Source organism: Trachurus trachurus (genome assembly GCF_905171665.1).
Source record: "Trachurus trachurus genome assembly, chromosome: 9".
NCBI classification, from domain to species: domain Eukaryota; kingdom Metazoa; phylum Chordata; class Actinopteri; order Carangiformes; family Carangidae; genus Trachurus; species Trachurus trachurus.
In genome coordinates, this window is record NC_139895.1 from 30,597,185 (window position 1) to 30,619,604 (window position 22,420).

General features: G+C 41.8%; 1 protein-coding gene across 1 annotated transcript in view; it reads right to left on the reverse strand.

Moving 5' to 3' along the window:
• Window positions 1–22,420, reverse strand: part of LOC310991581 (transmembrane protein 132C) — a gene marked incomplete at both ends in the record, with an annotated part of 146,563 nt that overhangs the window by 65,813 nt on the left and 58,330 nt on the right. Inside the window, one exon of the mRNA XM_083979338.1 lies at window positions 3,780–3,926. Within this exon, the coding sequence (XP_083835464.1) occupies window positions 3,780–3,926 (147 nt within the window). The remainder of the gene's footprint in view (window positions 1–3,779; window positions 3,927–22,420) is intronic.

Here is a 22,420-nt window from a genome sequence, read left to right on the forward strand (position 1 = left end):
AGTTTAAGGGAGAGGGGCTCTTGTCTAAATGCCGTCCAGACCTCATGTGGATAAATGGACAATCATCATCAATCATCCTCTTTATGAAAATACAAAGAATTAAGACGCAAACTGGATCCACATTTGTTTGACCTACAGCGCTCACACATCTCGTATTTCTCACATCCTGGAGAAAGGAGCAGAGAGAAGAAAGAAGGCTGAATGACAGCTCAACAGATGAGATAGCTGCGTCTAATCCTCTTCTAAAAGAGCTTCATTGAAATGACTGGGAGCAGAGAGGACAAGACGAAAGAAAAATTGGAGCATTGTGTATTATATAGTCATCATGGGGAGTCTTTGGTCTTCTCTGTGAAGTGACTTTGACAGCTGTGGGGATTAAGGAGCGGTCCATCGTACATGGCCCAAACAGCAGGGATTAGACTAAATATGCTCACACTTGTCTCAGGCTCCTTCGCTTACTAAATCAATAAAACATGATTTTACTACAGTAACAATGCAAGTGTGTGTGTGTGTGTGTGAAGGTGAGGTCATGAGGTGGAGCAGGGAGAATAATACCTGCACAAAAGAGAGGAGGTGGTGGGGCTGGGGTGGGGAGGAGGAGTCAGCTGCCAAGTACTGTACTGCTGCTCTCTGCTGCAGTTTGTTCAAATCTCCTTTTAATGTTGTTGAAGATGCTGCAGCTCCTCTCAGAGCCACACAGCTTCACACAGCCGATCCACTGCAGAGTTACTGTGAAAGGTTGTGTGAATGCAGCTAAGGCAGACCTTAGCAGGGCCTCGCACACTCAGTTTGGCAATTATTGGTTTGGCATTTTAAACCAAACAATTTCATTCCACAAGGAAAATTAAACCCCCCCAAAAATGAATGTGTTTATGAGGGAATTCGCTAAACTGCTGACACCAGCTGCCAAAGAGGAACAAAGGGGCTTTCAACATTCAGGCTTAATGCTAAAATCAACAATGAATTTAGCCACAGGAATCACTTTCAGCATGTTTTTAGTCCTAATCACTAACTACAGTAGCTGCGGATAAAATGGCCATAATTATTATGTCAAAATTATCACCGGCTAATTTTGCATCTGTGTAGTATTTGCAGTCAGCTGAAACCTTTCTATTTATAAAACTTAAATGTCAGAGCATATTACCAAAGAAAATGGAAGGTCTGAAAAGAAGTTTCATTGCGGAGGCGACTTCGCGTCCACAAGGCAGTTCATGTTTGCAACTGACTGCTAATAAAGTAGGCTAGACTTGTATCATATGTCCATGAAAATATACTGTATTAAATGTTCAAACTGCCGTGCTGCAGTGTCACACAACAAATTATTGTACCGTATGAGTCAATTAAAGAAAATATTTATTAGCTGCCTATGATTTTACAGCCACAGCCATTCAGAGGCAGCCGCAGCTATCTTTGTTTTATGGGCTGTGGAATTGTAGTTACACTATAATCATTCCTCGCAGTGATCCACTAATAGCAGCATGTCTAAACAAATCACTGAACCAACAGATTCAAATTACACATGTTTCATAGACGTCTCTACACTTAAATAACCCCTAAACAACTTTGATTATAAAGTTGAAGTTGCAATGTCAAGTGTCCTGTTTTCTTAAGGGGGTGGTTCGGAATTAGCTATGTGGAACGAAAGCTAAAGAGCAAATAAGTGGAGCTTTCTCCCACCCCAAATCTGCCTCTAATCCATAAAATTACACCTGTCACTAGAAAGTTAGATTTATTAAAACTACTTCCTGATCCGAGAAGGAAAACCATTAAAACACACAAAGGCCTTCAATCAGCAGTTAATTAACAGCAACCTTTTTCCCAGTGCTGGCAATCACTGCCCTATCTGCCAGATTAGTTTAAGGACGTGAATACAGATAGGAGATGACCAAAACAACTTTGATGCTATGGCAGCTATAGCAGCTATGGCAGCACAGAAAATAAGTATGCAAATAAAAAAAGAGAGGGAGGAGGGAGGATGGGAAGAAACAGAGAGAGAGAGAGGGGTAATATTGCAATAGTCTATTAACTTTCGGTCCCCACAGCGGTCTCAACACACTGATCCCTTGGCCTTTATGTCAAGTCAAGTGTGTCATTTCAGTACAGGGAACATCAGTTAGATAGCCATTCACACTGTATGTATTAGTGCTTGTGATGAGTCCCAAGCAAAATGTGAACGATCGGCAGCAGCACTTTATAAAATGACGGTAATGTCAAAGACTGTGAAAACATTCAAGGAGATTGGACCATTACTCAATCTAAGTGATCTTGCTACCAACTCTGTGTCACAAAAGTGAGGAAATTTAATTGAGCTTACATTTTTTAAGCAGTCATAAAATTAATTTGAATGATTTTTCATTGTGCTATAAAGTCAACTTTATATAATAAAAAATCTGAAAAATCAATAGGATATATACAATATATGTATGAAATACTGATGTACAAATTAAAGCTTGTATACCTTAAAGGGATAATTCATCATTTTGGCAAATTGGCCCATTGCCATAATCGCTATAGTCATAGCAGTACTGTAGGTTTGTTACCTTTAATTGTCGGTACAAGCTATTTTTAGAACGGCGGAGCAGAGCCGTGAGCTGCTCAGAGCTACGCTACTGAGGCTAATGGGATTTCTTGGTTTCCCTCATCAAACTTTCAAATACACAATCCAACAACTCCAAAACGCTCTGGTGGACAAGTTGTGACCTGCACATTCACCACGCTATGAGATAATAACAGAACGTTACCAGACAGAGTTGTTTTAGAGGTAAATTCATGCAAAACCGCTGATGCGCGCTGCCTTCAGGGACAGTTATTCAGCAAACAGTTTCTGTATTTATCTCGAAAACAACTCTGTCTCGTAACGTTCCGTTATTATCTCATAGCGTGGTGAATGTGCAGGTCACAACTTGTCAACCAGAGCGTTTTGGAGTTGGAGTTTGATGAGGGAAATCAAGAAATCCCATTAGCCTCCGTAGTGTAGCTCTGAGCAGCTCACGGCTCGGCTCTGCCGTTCTAAAAATAGCTTGCACTGACAAATAAAAGTAACGAACCTATAGCGATTATGGCAATGGGCCAATCTGCCAAAATGCTAAACTATCTTAAATTTGCTATAAAAATGTGAGTTGTAGAGAGTCACCAGTATTGACAAGCTCATATGGGATTATCACTTACTGATTGCTGTTACGTTCAATTCTACTGAGAATTTTAATGTCTTTGAGCTCATTGTTTTGGTTTACAGCTGCCAGCTATAGTGAACAATTCAGTTAACTACTAAATACCTGCATTTCCTCAGGAGTTGGTAGAGACCAAAACAGTGATAGAAGCAAAGTGAATATTGGACTTTGATTCATGTGTATTCTGAATAATCATTCATATTGGCCTGTGTCTGCTGGATACAGAGGCCCTGAGAGCTGAACACACGGTCATTTACAGAGAATAGAAGCAAATACACACAGCAATTTCAGTCCTTTCACACAATTGATGTATTTCCAGTGGCACAACCTTGGGAGTGGTTCAGCGCAATGCGTTATCAAATTTATGAGGATGTTTTCTGAAGTTTTCTCAAGTGTTTGTGTGTTGCCATGTCTTTGCAGAGTGTTGACCTCTCAGGGCCACCGTAGAGATATAAAGGCAACTGTAAACTGGAGCTAAAATGTATTTAGTATAGGTGGTGGATAATCCTTTGAGGAGGTGTTCCTATTTTTTTATTACTCGAGTAAGGATAAGTAATCACTCAACCAGTCCCCAAAATCTTGACAAAGTGGCCTCACTGATGTGCTTACCTTTGCTGATCATAGCTGGAATCCTTCCTGCGACAGTGCAGAGTCACCACCCGGTGGCCTTCGCTCCTCACATCCTGGCTCACCATCCACTGGGTCGGGTTGCTTGGACGAGCCCCAAGAAACGTCACTCCTTCTTTCAACTTAACTCTGAGGAGAAAGGAGAAACATTTGTTTAGGAAGACTCTCCTCTGCTCCTGAAAAGATCCACGTTTCAGTGAATCACTGCATGTCTCCAGCTGATCCATGCATAGCAGCTGCGCCCCCCACCCCCCCCCCCCCCCCACCCAACCCCACATCCCTCCACCTTCACTCTGTCTAGAAACACGTCTTCCAGATGGTTTACTGCACCGTGTTGTCTTCAAAAGATGTCACAGCTGTTATCCCGGTTTTGATCATATTGTTTTTGTTTCCCCAAGAGGACAACTGGTTGTTTTAAACATGTCTCTTATCTTATGTCTTTCACAAGTTAATCAAGTAACCGAAACACCTGCTATTCTAATGTGTGATTTGTGCATCCTAAACTGCCTTAGAGGATAAATATGCTAAAAAAGAAAAAGAAAACTCTCTTTTGAAGTCATATGTTGTGTATGTGCTGTTTGCCATAATATAAGGATATAAGTGGGATGTGACTGCACCATTATGCCTCTCCTGCCCCTCTTTTACCTCCCTAAGTAATAGATTCAGTCTGCTGCAGTGTGAATAGGACATTATGAAAAGATTTCTTTGACTGCAGGAAAATTACACCATCAATGTCCTGAGCTCGGTGTAGAGTACAAAGGGGGGAAATGTCCATTAAAAAAAATGGAAATGAAAACCTCCCCTTACGTTAACCCATTTTATGAAGCATATCCACTGTACAGAAGAGTGACTGGGTTGAAGGGTGAAAGTGTTGACATGGGAAAAAAAAAAACTTAAGAGTATAATGTTCCATACTATAACATGCTCAAAGGCCTGTGTGATTCGGTGTGAGAGTGGCAGCGAAGTCGTGGGATTGAAGAGAAGACTAAATTATAGCAGAAGGCCCAATCACTTTCCCCATCCAATCCATACCAGGTTGGCAGATGAGACCAAAGATGGGACTTTGCTTTCATCTTGAATTTGTTGCTGCACTTTAACATGCACTATGCGATTGCCTGTCTGTATGCCGACGAGTGTGTCTGCCCTCTCCAGTCAAGCCTCTTTCTTTGATGTGATGTCTTATCATGTTGTGAAGGGGGTTATATGTGAAGTGAAAATGGGTAATATGACAGATGGTATGCTTCCCATCTCTATGAGACTGAAGATAAATACACCACACAAGGGTCACTGTGAATGTGTGAGTGCATAATGTGTGTGTTTGGTGTTGCAGTGTTAATAAGATGTTTAATGTCTTTTTTCCCCTGTTGATTTCCTCTCTGTTGTGTGTGTGACAGCAGGCATTTACACATTTTGATGTTTAGATTCAGACAACACAATATTTTTTGTCTATTTTTGTCTTTAGAGATGAGCCGTGTGTCAGCCGGGGTCACCATAGAGTCATAAATTCCTGCCACAGCGACCATCTTTCAGAGCATGTGTGACGTGAGGTGAACTTTAAGGTGTTGGACTTGACAACAGCAGCAGATATAGGGGTTTATGAATGAAAACATCCCTGGAAGCATTCATCATCTCTCAGCAGTGACTTTGGCTGCATGTTTTTCCTTCTCAGTCAACAAAGGGAAGGTGAATGTGGGGATGAGCAGAATGCCTAAGTCTGCAGGGGTTGATGTCGCACTCATATGTGTGATTTATTCGGCTCCGTGCTTGCGTCCTGACCAGAGGGTGACAGTCAAAAGGCTATAGCTATCCTCAGCTACGCTGCCTTGTGCTCATACAGTAGTTGTGATGTGAGGATCTCTTTGTAATTGTATGGGTCAGTCTAATGGCACAAAAGTCAAACGTAGGGATGGCAAAACAAATCTGCCATTCTTTTTTTAAGATATCGTTTTACAAAGGAAGAGAGGATGAAATAATTGCTGCAGTAAATACAAACAGTATAGAAGTCAGCGCTGAACTGGCAAGGTAGGCTACTGAAATATAGAGTTCATGTTAAAAGGGAACACATGAGTAATTCTACGTTATGGGTAGTAGGCTACTACTCAGGCTGTGTACAACAGCTGTATAATGTCTCTGTGGACTCTGGGCAGCGTTGTCAGGTCTGAAAAATAACCCTTGTGATGTCATCACATTCATCTTAGTTGAAGCTTGCAGACAAATTTACAACTGGGAACCGACATCATAAACTGTGGCCATGAAGGTTGAAAGACGTGGTCATTTACAAGGCAGGATGCTCTAATGAAAACATTCTACTGAGTCCTAACACATAGATTCAGTTTTTGTTGTTTTTTTGCAGTTCTTGATACCTTACGCTATTGCAGTGACTTTGTGCTACATTACCTTTATTATGCTTTATGTCTCAAGATGCTATAGATTCACATGGGATGTTAGTGAATAAATACAGACCATAAAGGGATAGGGACAGCAGGTTTGTTACCTTTATTTGTTGGTGCAAGCTATTTTTTAGAATGGCGGAGCAGAGCCGCAAGCTGTTCAGAGCTAAGCTACGGAGGCTAATGGGATTTCTTGGTTTCCCTCATCAAACTCATCAAATACACAATTTACATAACTCCAAAACGCTCTGATGGAAAAGTTGTGACCTGCACATTCACCACGCTATGAGATAATAACAGAACGTTACCAGACAGAGTTGTTTTAGAGGTAAATTCATGCAAAACAGTTGCCTTCAGGGACAGCTCACGGCTCTGCTCCGCCGTTCTAAAAATAACTCGCACAGACAAATAAAGGTAACGAACCTACTGCTATGACTATAGCGATTATGGCAATGGGATAATTTGCCAAAATGCTGAACTATCCCTTTAAACTGGAAACCTTGCTCTATCTGTTTTTGTTCTACTTTAGTCCATAGTGTTGTAGTATAACAAACATCTGAGCATAAATGCCACACTAAAAAAGTTGTATTAGACATTTGTTCATGTTTTGATGATTTTTATTTATTTATTATTATTTTTTGAATTACTGGTCGAATAGAGTTTTAGCACAATACAGTACATTGATTTTCTCCAGGAGCAAGACCCTTGAAGCAGCCACAATATATGTTATACAGTATGCAACCCTATAAACACTCAGTGTCCACACAGTCTTGGCTACACTCTGTACTTATGTTCCTCCTTTGTTAATCCTCCTCCAAGAACCTGCTTGCAAAACATAACCATACTAGGGAATTGCCTGAACGTGTTTATTACAGGTGGTGGAGGAGTGTCGACACCAAAAAGGAAATTACAACACTTCATTTTAACCTTACTGCAAATAAGACACAGAATGTCACAAAATAAAAGCCCACAATGTCAGTCCAAGGGTGGATTTTATTTCCCCACTAAATAGAAGATCCACCATTTGAAAGGAAGTGCTGAGGAGGAACTTACTAGCAGTGAGCATACAACTGTAACACAAAAAGCTCATGCACCATCCTCCTCTTGTCCCAAAGGGAGCAGCAGGGTCTTGTATCTGGTTTCTTTACACTTCAGTGATCAGGATGTCTATCAGCGGTTTCCAGTGAGGCTTCAGAATGTTTTAAACACAGTTGCGTCTCAGAGGGGAACCAGTCATTACTCCACAGACCATATCGAAGCTCACAGAGCAGTTGTTGGAGAACGGCTGAAGTGTCTTTTATTGACTTAATGGTTAGTTTGGCCTTGTAACCAGCCAGCGTAGGAGTCTCCTTTAGGTTAAATAGCAGTCATCCAACTCCAGTGACTGTTCGATTCATTCTGTAACCTCTGACAGCCTTCAAATATCACTGGCCTAAAAATATAACACACAAATTCACATATTTATTCAAACCAACATTTAACAGAGTACATTTATCACACTCCAAGACACACAATGTGGCGCTAAATACAATCAACGCAACACAGTGACAGAGCTCACATGGTGATGTGCAGCAGGTACAATTTTAGCAAGATTCGCAGGTGCAACTAAGGAAGAGCATTAGGCCACTCATGAAAAAGAAATTGAGAGGAGGAATAATCTTTTTGTCGAAATAAAGCCCATGCGAAAAAGTGTATGCATGACACAATAATAAAATTCAATTCATTCATTCATTCATTCATTCATTCATTCATTCATTCATTCATACAATGTCAAGAATAAAGTCAAAATACAATTATTTGTGTACATCATGACAGGTTAAAAGTACTTACGATTTGAAAACACGTTATATGATATCAATTAAGTATGCAGTTGCCTAACTACAGAAACCTACTCTTACCAGTACACTCCAAGGATGCATGATCATACCACATTTCACCTTAAAACCCCAGTCTGTAACTTATTTGGCTTTTTATGAGCAAAAATCAAATATTGCTTTCATAAATACGTATTTCACTGAAGTCGAATCACACCCGCCTACAAATAAAAGCTTTCTCGTACCTTAGAATGAGTTGTTACAAGTCGTTACAAATACATAAGTGGGCGACGCACCGAACCGAGGCGGCCATGTTGCATCGCCAATTTTTACGTTGAGTGGCAGCGTGACCGTAGGTAACCACGGAAACTCAGCGGAGCTGTTGGCTCGGGGAGAAAGTTTTCCAGGTAGCGCCTGTTAGAACTGTCACCACTGTGTAGTGTGAGGAAGGACGGAGGCACTGGTGTTGCATTCAGGTGCAGTCAGGCAGACGGCCGTCAGCAAACCAACCGGATGTCATTTTACTCCACCAGAGAAAGACGGTAAAACGTGGGTCAGGTAAACAATACCACATCACCATGACAACATATTGTCACGCCTGTATTGTTTTGCCTCGTGCTGGTGGACCACTTGTTTACATAGACGCTTGTTTATCCTGTTACATGCAGCGTCTGTTGTCTGTCTGACGTCTGCCCGATTTCACGTGAATGCAACATCGAGAATACGTTCAGATATGCAACCGCACCGCTAGATGGGGGGAATTCCTACACATTATACCTTTAATCTATGTGACATTTGTCAAGAAGATATGATGATGAGGAATAAAAATGTTAACCTGATTGTGGTGCAAATGGAAAAATTGGGATATCAGTAAGGTCTGTCATCTGGGGACCATGAACAGACCATTCAATAAAATGACATTGCCATCACTAGAATCATGCTACCAATTTGACACAAAAAGACTTATGAAGTGCACTTCAGGCAGAGGTATCTTTATGTTTCCCTGCTGTCTACAGTATAATACAACTAAACTGAATCACTCTGTTGTGTGGCATTCTAGGACACAAATAAAGACTAGAGTGAAGGGCAAGGCTCACAGCATTTGGAGAGAACTCCCCTGGAAACGCAAGAGGAGGGAACACTTTGTATCAATTGCACCTGGGCTCTCCTCAGACTGTGAATCGTTCCCTGTGAAGCCACCGAGTTACAATCAAGACCGAATGTTCTGAATACCAAGTACGACACAACCAGAGGGGAGGCGAAGAGACAATGGCCCACAGAGGGGAAGAAGGGGAAAGTGTAACAAAAAAAGAAGCGGGAGCATTTAGCTGACACTTTTAAGTTACACTAGAGGCAACTCTTTAAAAAAAAATCCTCAGCAATCATGAGAAAACCGGCGCTGGAGAAAGTCTGAGCTGAACAAAGAGAAGAAGGTGCAGATAATACAGAAGCAATCAAAAAACACAGAGTGATCCATTCCTAATTCTGAATGTCATCATGACCCTTTCTTGGATAAAAAGTGTAGAAAATCATGCAGTTACAGTATATTTCTTCTCCCCTCCTGACTCTGTGTCTCTGCTCTCTCTCTCTGCTCTCTCTCTCTGTGCTGCCCATTCTCCCCGCAGGCCTCCCGTAATAAATAGTGATGAGATAAGGAGGAAAGCTACTTCTCAGCGGGGCAGTGAAAGAAATAAACATTTCCGGGGGAAATCCAATAAGGTTGAGGCTGGATGATAATGGGAGTCCCCAGCCTGTGGTCTGTGTCTGGCGACCCGGGCTACACTCCAGTTACCTCAGTGGCCTCCTGCCATCTGGCTGCGTCGGCCCGCTCCTGGCTCACATGCATCACGGCGTTTGGTGACCTATTCCGGCCATTTCCATCCACCGACTCCTCCGAGGGCCGTACGCATCCACGATCGGCAGCTCCCCGAGGAGGCATTTCCTGTTTTATCGTGCCATCCTGCCTACATAAACAGTGTGTAGGGAATGCAACGGCTCGGTGGGGATCGGGGAAAAGAGGAGAATCTGCAGTGTGGGGGAATTGCACAAAGACAGCAGGAGGACAGTACATTGTGATGGTTTGTGGTTGATGGCTAATGGAACAGTGTAAAAGCACTGCACTCATCTAGTCTACTGCTTCGTCGGCCGTAACTGCTGTGAGAGCAGACACTGGAACGGATGCGCACGCGAACACGCACGCGCACACGCACACACATAGTGGCAAACAAAAAAATAAATCAGGCCAAACGCCTACACTCCAATCCCGAAGCGACATCTCAAAACAGACTTATTTTATGTCTCCAATGCACAATGAGAATGGAAACTTTTCCAAAGTCTGAAAAATTCTGAAATGAATTTTTGATCCTTTTTACTGATTGTGTGTGTGTGTGTGTGTGTGTGTGTGTGTGTGTGTGTGTGTGTGTGTGTGTGTGTGTGTGTGTGTGTGTGTGTGTGTGTGTGTGTGTGTGTGTGTGTGTGTGTGTAGCAGGTCGTATCTCTTAAACGAATTGCAGTGTTATCGATGTATTTACCACCATTCCTCCCTCTCAGCTACTAGTGTGTGTGTGTGTGTGTAGGTGTGTGTTCATAAGTGTGTGTCTCTCTGTTCTTCAGCAATGCAATTTGGCTCCTGGTGATTAAACAAATTGGTGGTGCTACTTTTCGTTGTTATCCATATTACCTTCACCACTGTCTGCTCGTCCTGATGAAGAAACCCAATCAGGAGTTGCTGTTCACACTATAACATAACCAGAGTTTTCCAGGTAAAGCAGTGTTTCCAGAAGTTTCCGTATAACGGTCTGAAAAACTGGAGTAGTCTGGATGCCAGGCACAAAAATGCGGCACTTTAACAACAACTGAATCATGTGATGGAGTCTGTTCACCACAGTATCATAACAACCGGTGGATGGATTGCCATGAAATTTGATACAGATTTTCAAGATGTCAAGAGGATGGATAATCCTACTGACACCTGATGCCAGCAAAAGCTGAGACTTATCCTGTGAAATATCACACCAAAGCAATTTGTGGATTTTTTTTTTTTAACAAACACACACAGATGCTGTGTCCTCATGATTTTGGTGACAGTCAGTCTGATTGGTCTATCATGGTTATAGCAGCCGGACCACGGATCACCTAGGTTGCATTATGTCAAAGTCTAAAGCACAAGTGTCCTCCTATTGCAAGAAAGCACATTTATATACTGTAGTACAACTGAACTTCAACAGCAAATACATTTGTAGAGAAACATAATGAACATTATGGATTCAGCAGAAGCTGAATAGCAGGTGTACAAGCTCACAACGGTCACACCAGAGACCAGAGCCTTCTGTGGTTCAGGTTCAGGTAACAAAAGCACTTTGGAACACAGTTGAAATTGACAATGAAAGGTAAAGTAAAAATGTTGTGTCTGAAGTCAGTGTGAACTTTTGTCTTTTAAATCTACAATCTTGCTATAACCTTAACCAAACACAAACATGAAAGTTGACTTTCTGCTGCAAGATCAGAGATTCTGGCATAAAATCTCTGTATGACAGATGTCAAGATGATTTTTTGTATTCCTTTGTGCTGTTAATGTGCACTTAAGGCAATGAAGTAAAAAAAAAAAAAAAAAAACTCACTTTGTTGATGTCTGTGATCAGTGAAGCTTAGTGGGAGTTTATTCAGAAATACAACCACGATTCTGACTCAGCAACCAATCAGTTCTCACCACAACATCAACCAGCCAATCAAGTGGTCCTTGTCGATCTGTTCTCTCTTGTTGTCATCTGCATTTTCTGCAATCCATTCATTCTGTTAAAGGTGTTCAGAAATGGCCATTTGTCCTGTTTGTCGCGCCTCCCACGAGTTTCCACGAGTTGCTGCACGAGTTTACCCGAGTAAGGAAAACGAATTTGATTGGTCGTTATCGAGCAGGCGGGATATTCAATGTTTGGGGGGAGACCGAGCTCGGTGTGTGTGTGTGTCTCGTGAGCAACGTGACACATAATTTGTGTGCCTGCATTATCCAATGCGAAAAAAATACCCCACTTTCATCCTGGATTTACTGGAAAATAGAATCGTCTGATAGATGAGTTATTACACTAATGTTAAGACCCACAGTGGGCTCAAATTCATTTTTCTTTTCTGTACAGCTTTAATTTCCTTTACCTTGTACACCTTTGTTCCCCTTTCGATGACGTCACATTGAGACCCAATCGCCAAATCTTGTTTTGCACATTACAGTGGAATTTTAATAATAACACAAATGAGTGTTCTCTCTCCAGTATCAAAATGTGTGATTTTACCAAATTCATAAAGAACCAATATATCTTAATTCTATTAATAGAAAATGTTATGTACTGTATGTTTACATATGTCAGTGCAGAGGAGGGAGACGGGGCTGATTTCCAGTAACAGCCACATCAAATCTATTTAAATGTGTGTTTCTGAGTACTGGCAGGAAACCAGAGCTGTGCAGAGAGCCGCATTGTTTTAGACTGATCTGCATGAAAGAGGAATACATATAAACACAGAGCTGCTAGCATGGCTGCTGATTCTTGGTTGATTCTCCTTTTTTTTCCTATCATTTCCTTTTCAAAACTCAAAATGAAGAGAAGAAAAAAGAAATGCTGAAGGCCATGTATGCCATAGGAAGGCAGGAGTTAAGGTAAACAGAAAGAAAGGCAGAGAGGAAGGTTAGGGAAGAGGCTGAGTGACTGAGTCAATGTGTTTGCAGGCACAAAGCGTGACTGTGCTCTGCAGTTACTTAAATCCATCTGTCATGCTGCTCATCTCAACCATTCATCAGAAAAAGAAAACAGATGCTTTAGAACTACAGGTTACAAGAGACCAAAATAAGCCATGTGGGCTGTGCAGACATGTACTCAGAGATACGAAACAGTTAAAATGCCAATGAGAAGACAGCTGGAGTGATTCAAATGTAATGTGCGAACATAACACTTTTGAGCCCCTTTGTGAAAACTGTAATACAGAGCACGAGGCCGAGACAGACCTTTGGTTTGACGTTTGCTGGCTGTCAGCATGATCAGGTAAACGTAACATCCTCACTCTGCTGGCCCCACATCAGCCTATTCTCTTAGTATGAATTATTCATCCGCTCCCTATAAGCTACATAATGTCAACATAAATGATACTAAAAGATTAACGATTCCCCACGTGTATCCATGCAAATGTTAGCATATAGACCGGCGGAGTTTTAGCTTCATTTGGTGAAGTGTGGCTGTTGAAGGAAGCGCTGTGACCTGCCAGAAAAGACTCGGTGATAAGAGCCAAACAGAGCAGTACATTAGACAATTATGTGCCTTTTGCTCATGTGTCAATGGGGGAGCATCAAAGTGCCGGTAACATGCTCTATCCACAGTAGCAGTCATTTTCTCTACATGCCAGGAGACACATTTCATTGCTTTTTCATTTCTGAATCACACAGCAGAGATTACAGAAGTGCCCATTGTTATGCTGAGTGGCCATAAACGAGAGGGTAGACACATTTTGTATGGAGATCTGTTTGCCAATTACTCTATCTCTTGTGTAGACATGGTGTGAGCAACAAAAAGGGAGCAGTGAAAATCCCATATGAAGAATTCATATGATTGCTATCATGGAGCATGGTTCTTGCAGAACGTGTCCACCTAATTGGATTTTCACGACATTCAAGAGCAAAGCGAGCGAGGCGGAAAAAATACCCATGCAAGAGGAAAAGAAAGCAGCACAGAGAAACAGAAATAGGTAGTCAAGTGTGAGTTTCTTAGAATACTGTGAGATGATGCTTTTCAATCAAATCAGTCTAAAAGTTCATTCAACAAATACAACAGCACCTCTCTTTATTAATGCAACATGCGGTTAGTGCATTTGAAGGTTTGTGAAATCTCTCCTCCAGCATGAGTTTCAGCATCATCCCTTGTTGGGGGATATTAAAGTGTATTAGAGAGGAGCTTATTTAGAGCGAGCAGGTAGCAGAGCTCAACAAAGGCTGCTAGAAAGTGTGTATTTCCACTCTTTCCTGCATGGGGCAGGCACGCAGCCGCAGGCTAATCTGCAGATGAACGAGTGTGTAGGTAAACACGATGCTTTTCATTTTGAGCACAACAGCAAACGCTTTTGAAACTCACAAGCACGAGCATGGGAAAATGTGCGGGTGCGTGCGCATACACACACACACACACACACACACACACACTCATTTGTGTATAGCTTCCACATGTATGTACGCACACGCTCCAACAAAAACAGAAACACATACTCATCAGAGCAGGCCTCTCTGTTAAGCTGTGACAAAAAGATAATGTCACAACATTGCCTTTGGCAGTAGAGATTTACCCATGCACTTGTTTTCCTTTTTTTTTATTCTTTCCCTTTTCATTTCATTTCCAGATTTGAGAAAATGGGGGGAATAAATAGTTTTGTGCCCAGAGGAAATAGTTAGTAAATGAGAATCTGAAGTGACGTCTGTGGCTCCGATGCTCACATGCTGATGTCTATACTCTTTGGTTTCACGTGGTGCTTGGTTGGAGGTGAAAGGTGAGGATCCTAAATCATAAGGGTACCTCAACTGATTAAGTGAAGAGCCAGACTGTGTTTTTTTACAATCTGGACCTTATTTCTAGCATAAAATACGATCATTTACTCACCCAGATAACTTTGGTGTCATTACAAGTCGTTCCAACGAAATTAGATCCAGCCGAGAGCGGCGTATATCCTAATGTGAGTCTACAGGGCAGCGGAATGCAGCCTCTAAATAACACATTATCTGCAGAGAAAGTCATTCATTTCAATATTTTGTGATGATACACTAGTGCTATTCCCCTCTGAGTCCGGGGTGACCTGTTATCAACATCCGGGGTCTGTAGGTTGACCTACTGACCTTTGACCTGGATGATGTCATCTCTGAGCGCTGCCCGGCTCATTCTGATAATAATCATTCCGCTTCGGCAATCGGGTCCATTTTTAGCACAACTAGCCAGAGCTTTAGTAAATGATCGTATTTTATGCTAGAAATAAGGTCCAGATTGTAAAAAATGGCAATTACCCTTTAAGTTGATATGGATGATAATGGGTAAATACAGAGCTGAGCACCTGCAGTTCAAGTCCTTTAAACTATACATCCAGTTTCTTAAGCTGCTCTGAGGACTACAGGAGGTTACCATAGTAACCTAGTAAAAAAAAGATGTAGGCCTACTTTTTACCTAATATGCACATATACATACTGTACCAGTGTTTCTCTTATATTATGCTCCTACTCTATGTCTGGATTTACATGCAGTGGTGAACTGGAACACTGCAATGATGATTTTCACAAGAAGGCTTTAATTTATTTTTCCAGGCTTCATTTTTTTTTTTTAATCATGTCTTACAGACAATATATTATTTCAAAATGTCAGAGTGTTTATTTTGCAAATGTTACATGCTTCAAATGAACAAACGGTGAAATGAAACCATATGTAAACATGAGCGAAATGAGGAATTTATCTTTTTAGTTTTGCCTAAAGTTACAGTAGGTGACATTTAGCTTTGCAAGAGCTGAGTGTTTTTTTTTTCCCTGATTCAAACCAAAAAAACATCCAGTCTCCCACCTGTGGTGTTCCTATGCAATATTAATATAGCAAGTGTCAATCAACAGGTTGGATGGTGGCCATAGTCACTGACAAATAGAGACCTGTGTGCACTGACACGGCGGTGTGATGGCTGGCATGGGGGGAGGACAGGCTGGGCGCGGGGGCTCTGGGGATGACACTTAGTATTCAGCATGGCATTGGCCATCTTAACCTTCCCCCTGAGCCCAGGGTTATTTACAGCAGCCAGTTGCTTTCTGCCTTCGTTTACTCATCCCCTCATCCACTGCCGCGCCCCCATGTCTCCTCTTCCCAAGGGGGTACGGGAGTTGGTAAAAGATAAGCTTCGTGTTGTGGCAGAGGCAACTGACACTGCTTCAACAACATGAGGATTTAGCCTCCAAACAGAGAACTAATGCCCCGCACGTGCTGGGAATCTCAGATACATGTACCAGCAAGCACCCATCTGCTATGTATAGCTAAACACCAATGGTACGACACATGCATGCACACACATTTTGCGTACGGTACGCTAATGCATGTGCAGACACATTTACAGAGCCAGAAAAGCATAACTGAGCCACCCAGGAGTTCATACAGCGACAGGGCACGGCCGCGCACACACACACACACACACACACGCACTGAGGTAATGAACAGCCTGCTGCAGTAAAAGGCTCCCGGCATAGCTTACTCTAATGCTCACAAAATTGCTTTTAATTGGTGGAGGAGAATAAATCAATGCAAACCATGTTTAGAAAACTGGCAAAAGGGAAGAGGAGAGGAAAGAGAGCAATAAATGAAGAGTGAGGAACAAAGGCTGGCGTGTGCAGATCATCAGACGAGGGGCTGCTTTAGAAATGAAAAATGTTAATGCGTTGTTGATCATTTTTTGAGCTGTTTCCCTTCTCTCTAGAGTCTGAGTCATATAAACTGGTGTTAATTTTTAACGGTATAATATGTAGGAATTCCCCCCATCTAGCGGTGCGGTTGCATATCGGAACGTATTCTTGATGTTGCATTCACGTGAAATCGGGCAGACGTCAGACAGACAACAGACGCTGCAGGTAACAGGATAAACAAGCGTCTATGTAAACAAGTGGTAAAACAATACAGGCATGACAATATGTTGTCATGGTGATGTCGTATTGTTTACCTGACCCATGTTTTACCGTCTTTCTCTCGTCGAGTAACATGACATCCGGTTGGTTTGCCGACGGCCGTCTGCCTGACTGCACCTGAATGCAACATCCTCCGTCCTTCTCCCCGAGCCGACAGCTCCGCTGAGTTTCCGTGGTTACCTACGGTCACGCTGCCACTCAAAGTAAAAAATGCCGATGCAACATGGCCGCCTCGGTTCGGTGCGTCGCCCACTTATGTATTTGTAACGACTTGTAACAACTCATTCTAAGGTACCAGAAATTTTTGCTAATAAAAAGCCAAATAAGTTACAGACTGGGGCTTTAATTTAGACACCAGGACAGTGAATCAGTAAGCATGCTAAGTAATGGAGAATCCTCAGAGAGGCAGGAACCCCTCCCCCCCACCGCTTCCCCCAACCCACCCCATCACCCATAGTTACTTTGATGAAAATTAGCTGTCAGTCTATGGCGCTCATCTGATTGACACAACTTCATCTGCGGCTCACTGACCTTTACAGAGAAAGCAAGGGGAGGACGGCCCGCCCACCCCACGCAGAGATCAACACGCTGAGAGATAAAACAATACCAACCTCAGAAGCTCAATGAGATGACACAGCAAAGAGTTGGACTTCTTAAAAGAAAGACAACACCGCAGCCAGGGGGGCTGAGGTCTACAAAAGGATGTAGCTATGTGTATGTGGTGCGTGTGTGAGCATGTGCGGGTGAGCATGTGTGTTTCAGTAACGTAAAGCAGTGGTTAAGAACATCAAATGACTTGGGGCACATAAAAGCCGGAAGCACAGGCAAAGACGGACGGTGCATGCTTTTGCGAGGACAAGTCAATTTAATCAAACTAAACTGGGAAAAATAGATATAATCTCTTATACGCCACCGTTTCGTTACCAGCACAAAATGAAAATTGCACCTTTTTTCCTTAGTATTTCTGAAGGAGTTGATATGCCTTAAAATATTCAATTTGCAGGCTCACCAGGTAAAATCCATTAAAGCCAGCCAGTAATGTCAATTGAATTAGGGCTGCTTCGTATAAAGCATGGATTCCCTGCTCTTTCAGCTGAGTGGCTCTGCTGGCACCTTGTTTGTAACCACAAGGCAAATGGGATTAGAAGGAGACACCGGCCGCTAATGTAACGACACAACTTTTCAAATCATGCAAAACCACAGAGAGCCACTAACGCTCTAATGGAGCACAGAGAGAGAGCATTGCACTCTATTAAAGACTCAATTCTGTATCTGCAAAATTGGCACCTAAATTGCTGAAACTCAGTCATCCTATAGAGAATTAGAGGGGTTGAGAATCATCTCTTCACCGAGAAATTAACCCAGTGAACACAAGTCTGTCGGTATTGTGTGGTTTCAAGGGTTCTGCTAAGAGGTCTGATTACCAGAGCAAGTACGTAAGATATATCTGTCTGCTATAATGTATTTTGCCTTCACGATTTATAATAATGGAGAACAATGTGAATAACAACAAAGTTTGAAAGTTCATTTCTGACTTTGAAGTAGCTAGTTTAATTGTAAAAGTAGCATTATTTACTCAAGGCTACGTTTTTCCTTTTCTTTTCTTTATTAGGATCCCCATTAGCACCCGCGGCAGCATCGGCTATTCTTCCTGGGGTCAATCAATCAATCAATCAATCAATTTGTTTATTTCGGGCATGTCAATTTAAATCATCATCATCACACTTCATCTTAGTTCGAGTAATACAATACACATGGCCGAAAGGGAAAGCGGGAGAAGCAAAAGCTTATCTAGTCCCGCCCCCATACCATTCCGACATACACACAACATATACACACAAACATTCACACTTACACATAAGAAACATATATTTATACATGACACAACACAAACAGACAACGGCAACTCCCTAATAATTAACAAACCACAGACATTTGACAGACACCACATACATCACCATTTCTCTACACTCAGATTTCATTCTATACTTCAGTACCTTAAATAAACTAGTATAATACACACACAAAGTAAATGAATACAAAATAAAATAATATAAAATAAAAATAAATCATATTAATAAGCATTAACTGTCTGAAGTGACCATGCACTTCAACTACCCATACACATACTGTTTATCCACTCCAAGAAAAAAGGATACAACCACAACTCCATTCAGACTGTAAACCGCAGTCCTCTTTATAGACTAAATATGTGAAATCAAAATTCATTAGATTCTAAGAGATACTGTTTTAACAGCATTTTAAACCAATCATTGTTACTTTCTTGAGCAATATGAACTGGTAGAGAGTTCCAGGCAACCATAGCCTTTGTACAGAACTGTTCTTTGTATTATACCTGTTCTCACTCTGGGCAGTATGAACCTCCCTTCTGATGTACTTCCTGTTCCTTAACTATGTTGGGCAAAATGGGAGTGTAATCTGTCATACAGTAAATCTGTCATACGTTCACCAGCTGGTTCCTAGTCTGACCTAGTATTTGTAGCATTTTTTATTTTGTAGGAAATTGGCCATTTTAGTCAAGTGTAAATGTTCAACCAAAAACCAGGCAAACACCATTCTGCAAGGCCACAGTCGCTGCATGCTGGGCTCAGCGCCACCCAACGTGATTGTGATTTAAAGAAGACAGAGCGTTTCTTTCCCCTATAGCAGAGTAATAATGGGTACAGCCAGACCGTTCTCCGGTGCTGACGCATGTGGAAAAAAAACTCTGGCTATGCAAGACTAGCCGGTTGCTAACTTTTGCCTGTGTGTTGTTTGGTGCTGGTTCAGTGGATTTAACAGAACTTTTGAGATAAAAACAGCTGCCTGGGCCTGTGACTGGAAATAATGTTGATGAGACTGAATCAAAAGAGTACAGTTGTGGGCTGAATAAACACTGAAATGCTCTGCAGTTCTGAGGGGAGCTGCAAAACCTCTTCCACAATAGATGCAGAGATGGTCTTGTTTGTCATAAAGATATTGATTAGCGCAACTTAAATTGCTTTTTTAATGGAACAAATTTGACTGATCTACAAGCCTTTCCTGAAGCGTTTAACCTCATCTGGTGCTTTTCCCCTGAATATTCTTTTCTGTTGTCATGGAGATCTTTAAAAATACATTTTGCAGGTAGCCATAGCTTAATTAATTATGTCTTGTTCGTGGAATTTATAGACACTCACAATACAAACTTAAAGAGTAGGGAACAATTATGGTCTCGTTTTCACAGTTCACAGCAAATTCAGCCATGTCCTGTTTATTTAAACTTTTCTAACCTTGACAAAACCTCAATCCGTGTTGCTTTTCATGTCCAGCATCCAGCTAAACCACCTCCACAGCTGTTAACAAAATGTAATGCATTCAACAAATAATGTTTTCTCAACATAATCTAGTCAGTGAGAATATGTTTCAGACAAAATGCAGCTGTTGGAGTTTAGTTGTGTAGAAACAGTATTTCTAGGAGTTGGCTTGAAGTGAACAGAAAGAATAACTGACCTTGATTCTGTCGCCATCGCCACTCAGGATGAAATCTGTGCTTTATTGACAGCACTAAGGCTCCATTTGAAACACCACTGTGTTACAATAATGCACAGCTAGTGTTATACTGGCTCCCATAAAGACTAATGTAACATGTTATGATGATTTGTGACTAAACTGATTTTGACTCTTGGTATTCTCTTATTTGACTCCTCAACTGCATCTTCACTAAACAATTTTACATATTTCTCTACATTCGAGTCAAGAATCTGACCTTTCTGAATAGTGATGAAGCACAGCCCACTGCCCCCACCCCCCAACTCCACTCCTTCAGTGTTTTCTTGAAACCTACATCCCAGAGTTTACAGGGAGGTGTGCTGACCCCCATTATATGACTCAAAAGTCTTCTGCAGAGTTAATTACCAGCGAATCCGGCGGTGACCTTGGCCTGCATGTGCACTCGACAATACATCACTCAGCTGTGATTGACAGGTGACACTGCCTATGAAAGGCGAGGTGACGCTGTATTGAAGTGGGCAGCCAAACTTGTCTCCTTGCCCTGTAAATGTGTCCAGAGAGCTGAGGACAGCTGATAGACTGGCCTGTCAGGACAGCAGCCCTGGGGCCCGCACAGCACAAGGCTCTTTCCCATCCCACCAGGGACCAGAGAGTCCTTCAGCAAACACACACACGCACACACATACATACATACTGCAGTGATGTTGTGAAGTAGGGAAAGAGCTCTATATGGACAAACACCTGATTTGTACATCAAAATCAGCACTGCAGACATGCATCAACACTTGCTGTGTTTGAACTGACTGAAGCGTGACATCACAGGTCCTAAAAAATACAGCTGAGACAAAGGTAATCACTGCTACCCGCTTTTGGAATATCTTTAAAGGGAACATCTGCCTTTAAGCACCTACAATCTTATATATTTTACATAAAAGCCTGGCAGAATCAAAGAGCCCGGCTCCAAACAGAGAGGATTCCACCATGAAAGAGGAACAGACAGACCAGTTTCTCCTCCAATAGCAGCCTGAAAGCCACTGACTTTCACATGGGCTTTTCTTTAATACAAGAGATGGCTATTGCAAGGCGTTTAGGGAAGTGAAAACAATGACTGGACTGACAACAGACAAATCATTTTGACAGGTTATAAGCAGACTATATCACATTCCCATTAAAACAGCTACAATCAATACTTCTATATTAACATACAATCAAATCAGATGTCACTCATTGTGACGAGCCAACAGGTAATTATCGCCTGACTCTGCAGTTCCCTCAGGCTCTGAAGGGTTTCAGCATCTTTCACTTCAGTCCAGACACAGACGAAAAACCTGTGGGACTGTTGTGGAAATCAGCAATATTGATGTAACTAATCAAGCATAGTAATTACTTGAAAACTTATTAAGAAAAACAGATCTTAAAGCTATAGCTTCAGCAGCTAGCAGGACAATGACAGGACGATAAGTTCAAGAAATCTGTTTCTACCATCACCTCTGTGCTACATCAGTGTTTACATGTGTCTCTACTGGAGCAGCTTACTGTATATTCTACTAGAGGATTAAAGGGGTAGTGGGGTGGTGGTCACCGGTTCAACTCACTCACCCACTCTCTCTCCCTGCTTTCCTGTCTCTCTTCACTGCCCTATCAAATAAAGGCATAAAATGCCCCCAAAATAACTGTATAAAAAGTGTTTTTCATGCTTTTTTAGTCATTAAGATGATAAGGTTGATATCCTCTCCATGTATCAGGTAAATAGCCTACAAACATACCCAGCAGCCAGTTACTTCAGATTGGATCTGTCAAATCCTAACAAAACTCAGGCACCACGCAGCACCTCGAAAGCTCAATAATATCTTGTTTGCTACTTTGTATTCAACCAAACTGGTTGTGGCTTGGGTTTTGTGAATAACCATTTTCCAAAATGTCAAAATCGAATGGTTCAATGCAGCTAATTGGCTATGAGGGCTTCCTCTATTTTTGAGTCTCATGCACTAGAACCAAAAAACAAGTAAATGACTTCCTAAAGGGTTTTCCATGGAGTTTTTCCTCAGTGGATGTGAGGGTTTAAGGGCAGAGGATGTTGTTATGATGCCATGTGAAGCCCTTTGAGGCAAACTGTTTGTAAAAACGGGCTATACAAATAAAAGTGCCTTGCCTTACCTTGCCTTACGTTTACAGTAGCTTCTTTTAGGAACAGCTATTCGCTTCTTATGACCACACATGTTGTGTATACAGCCTTAAGTATCACACTGAACCAAC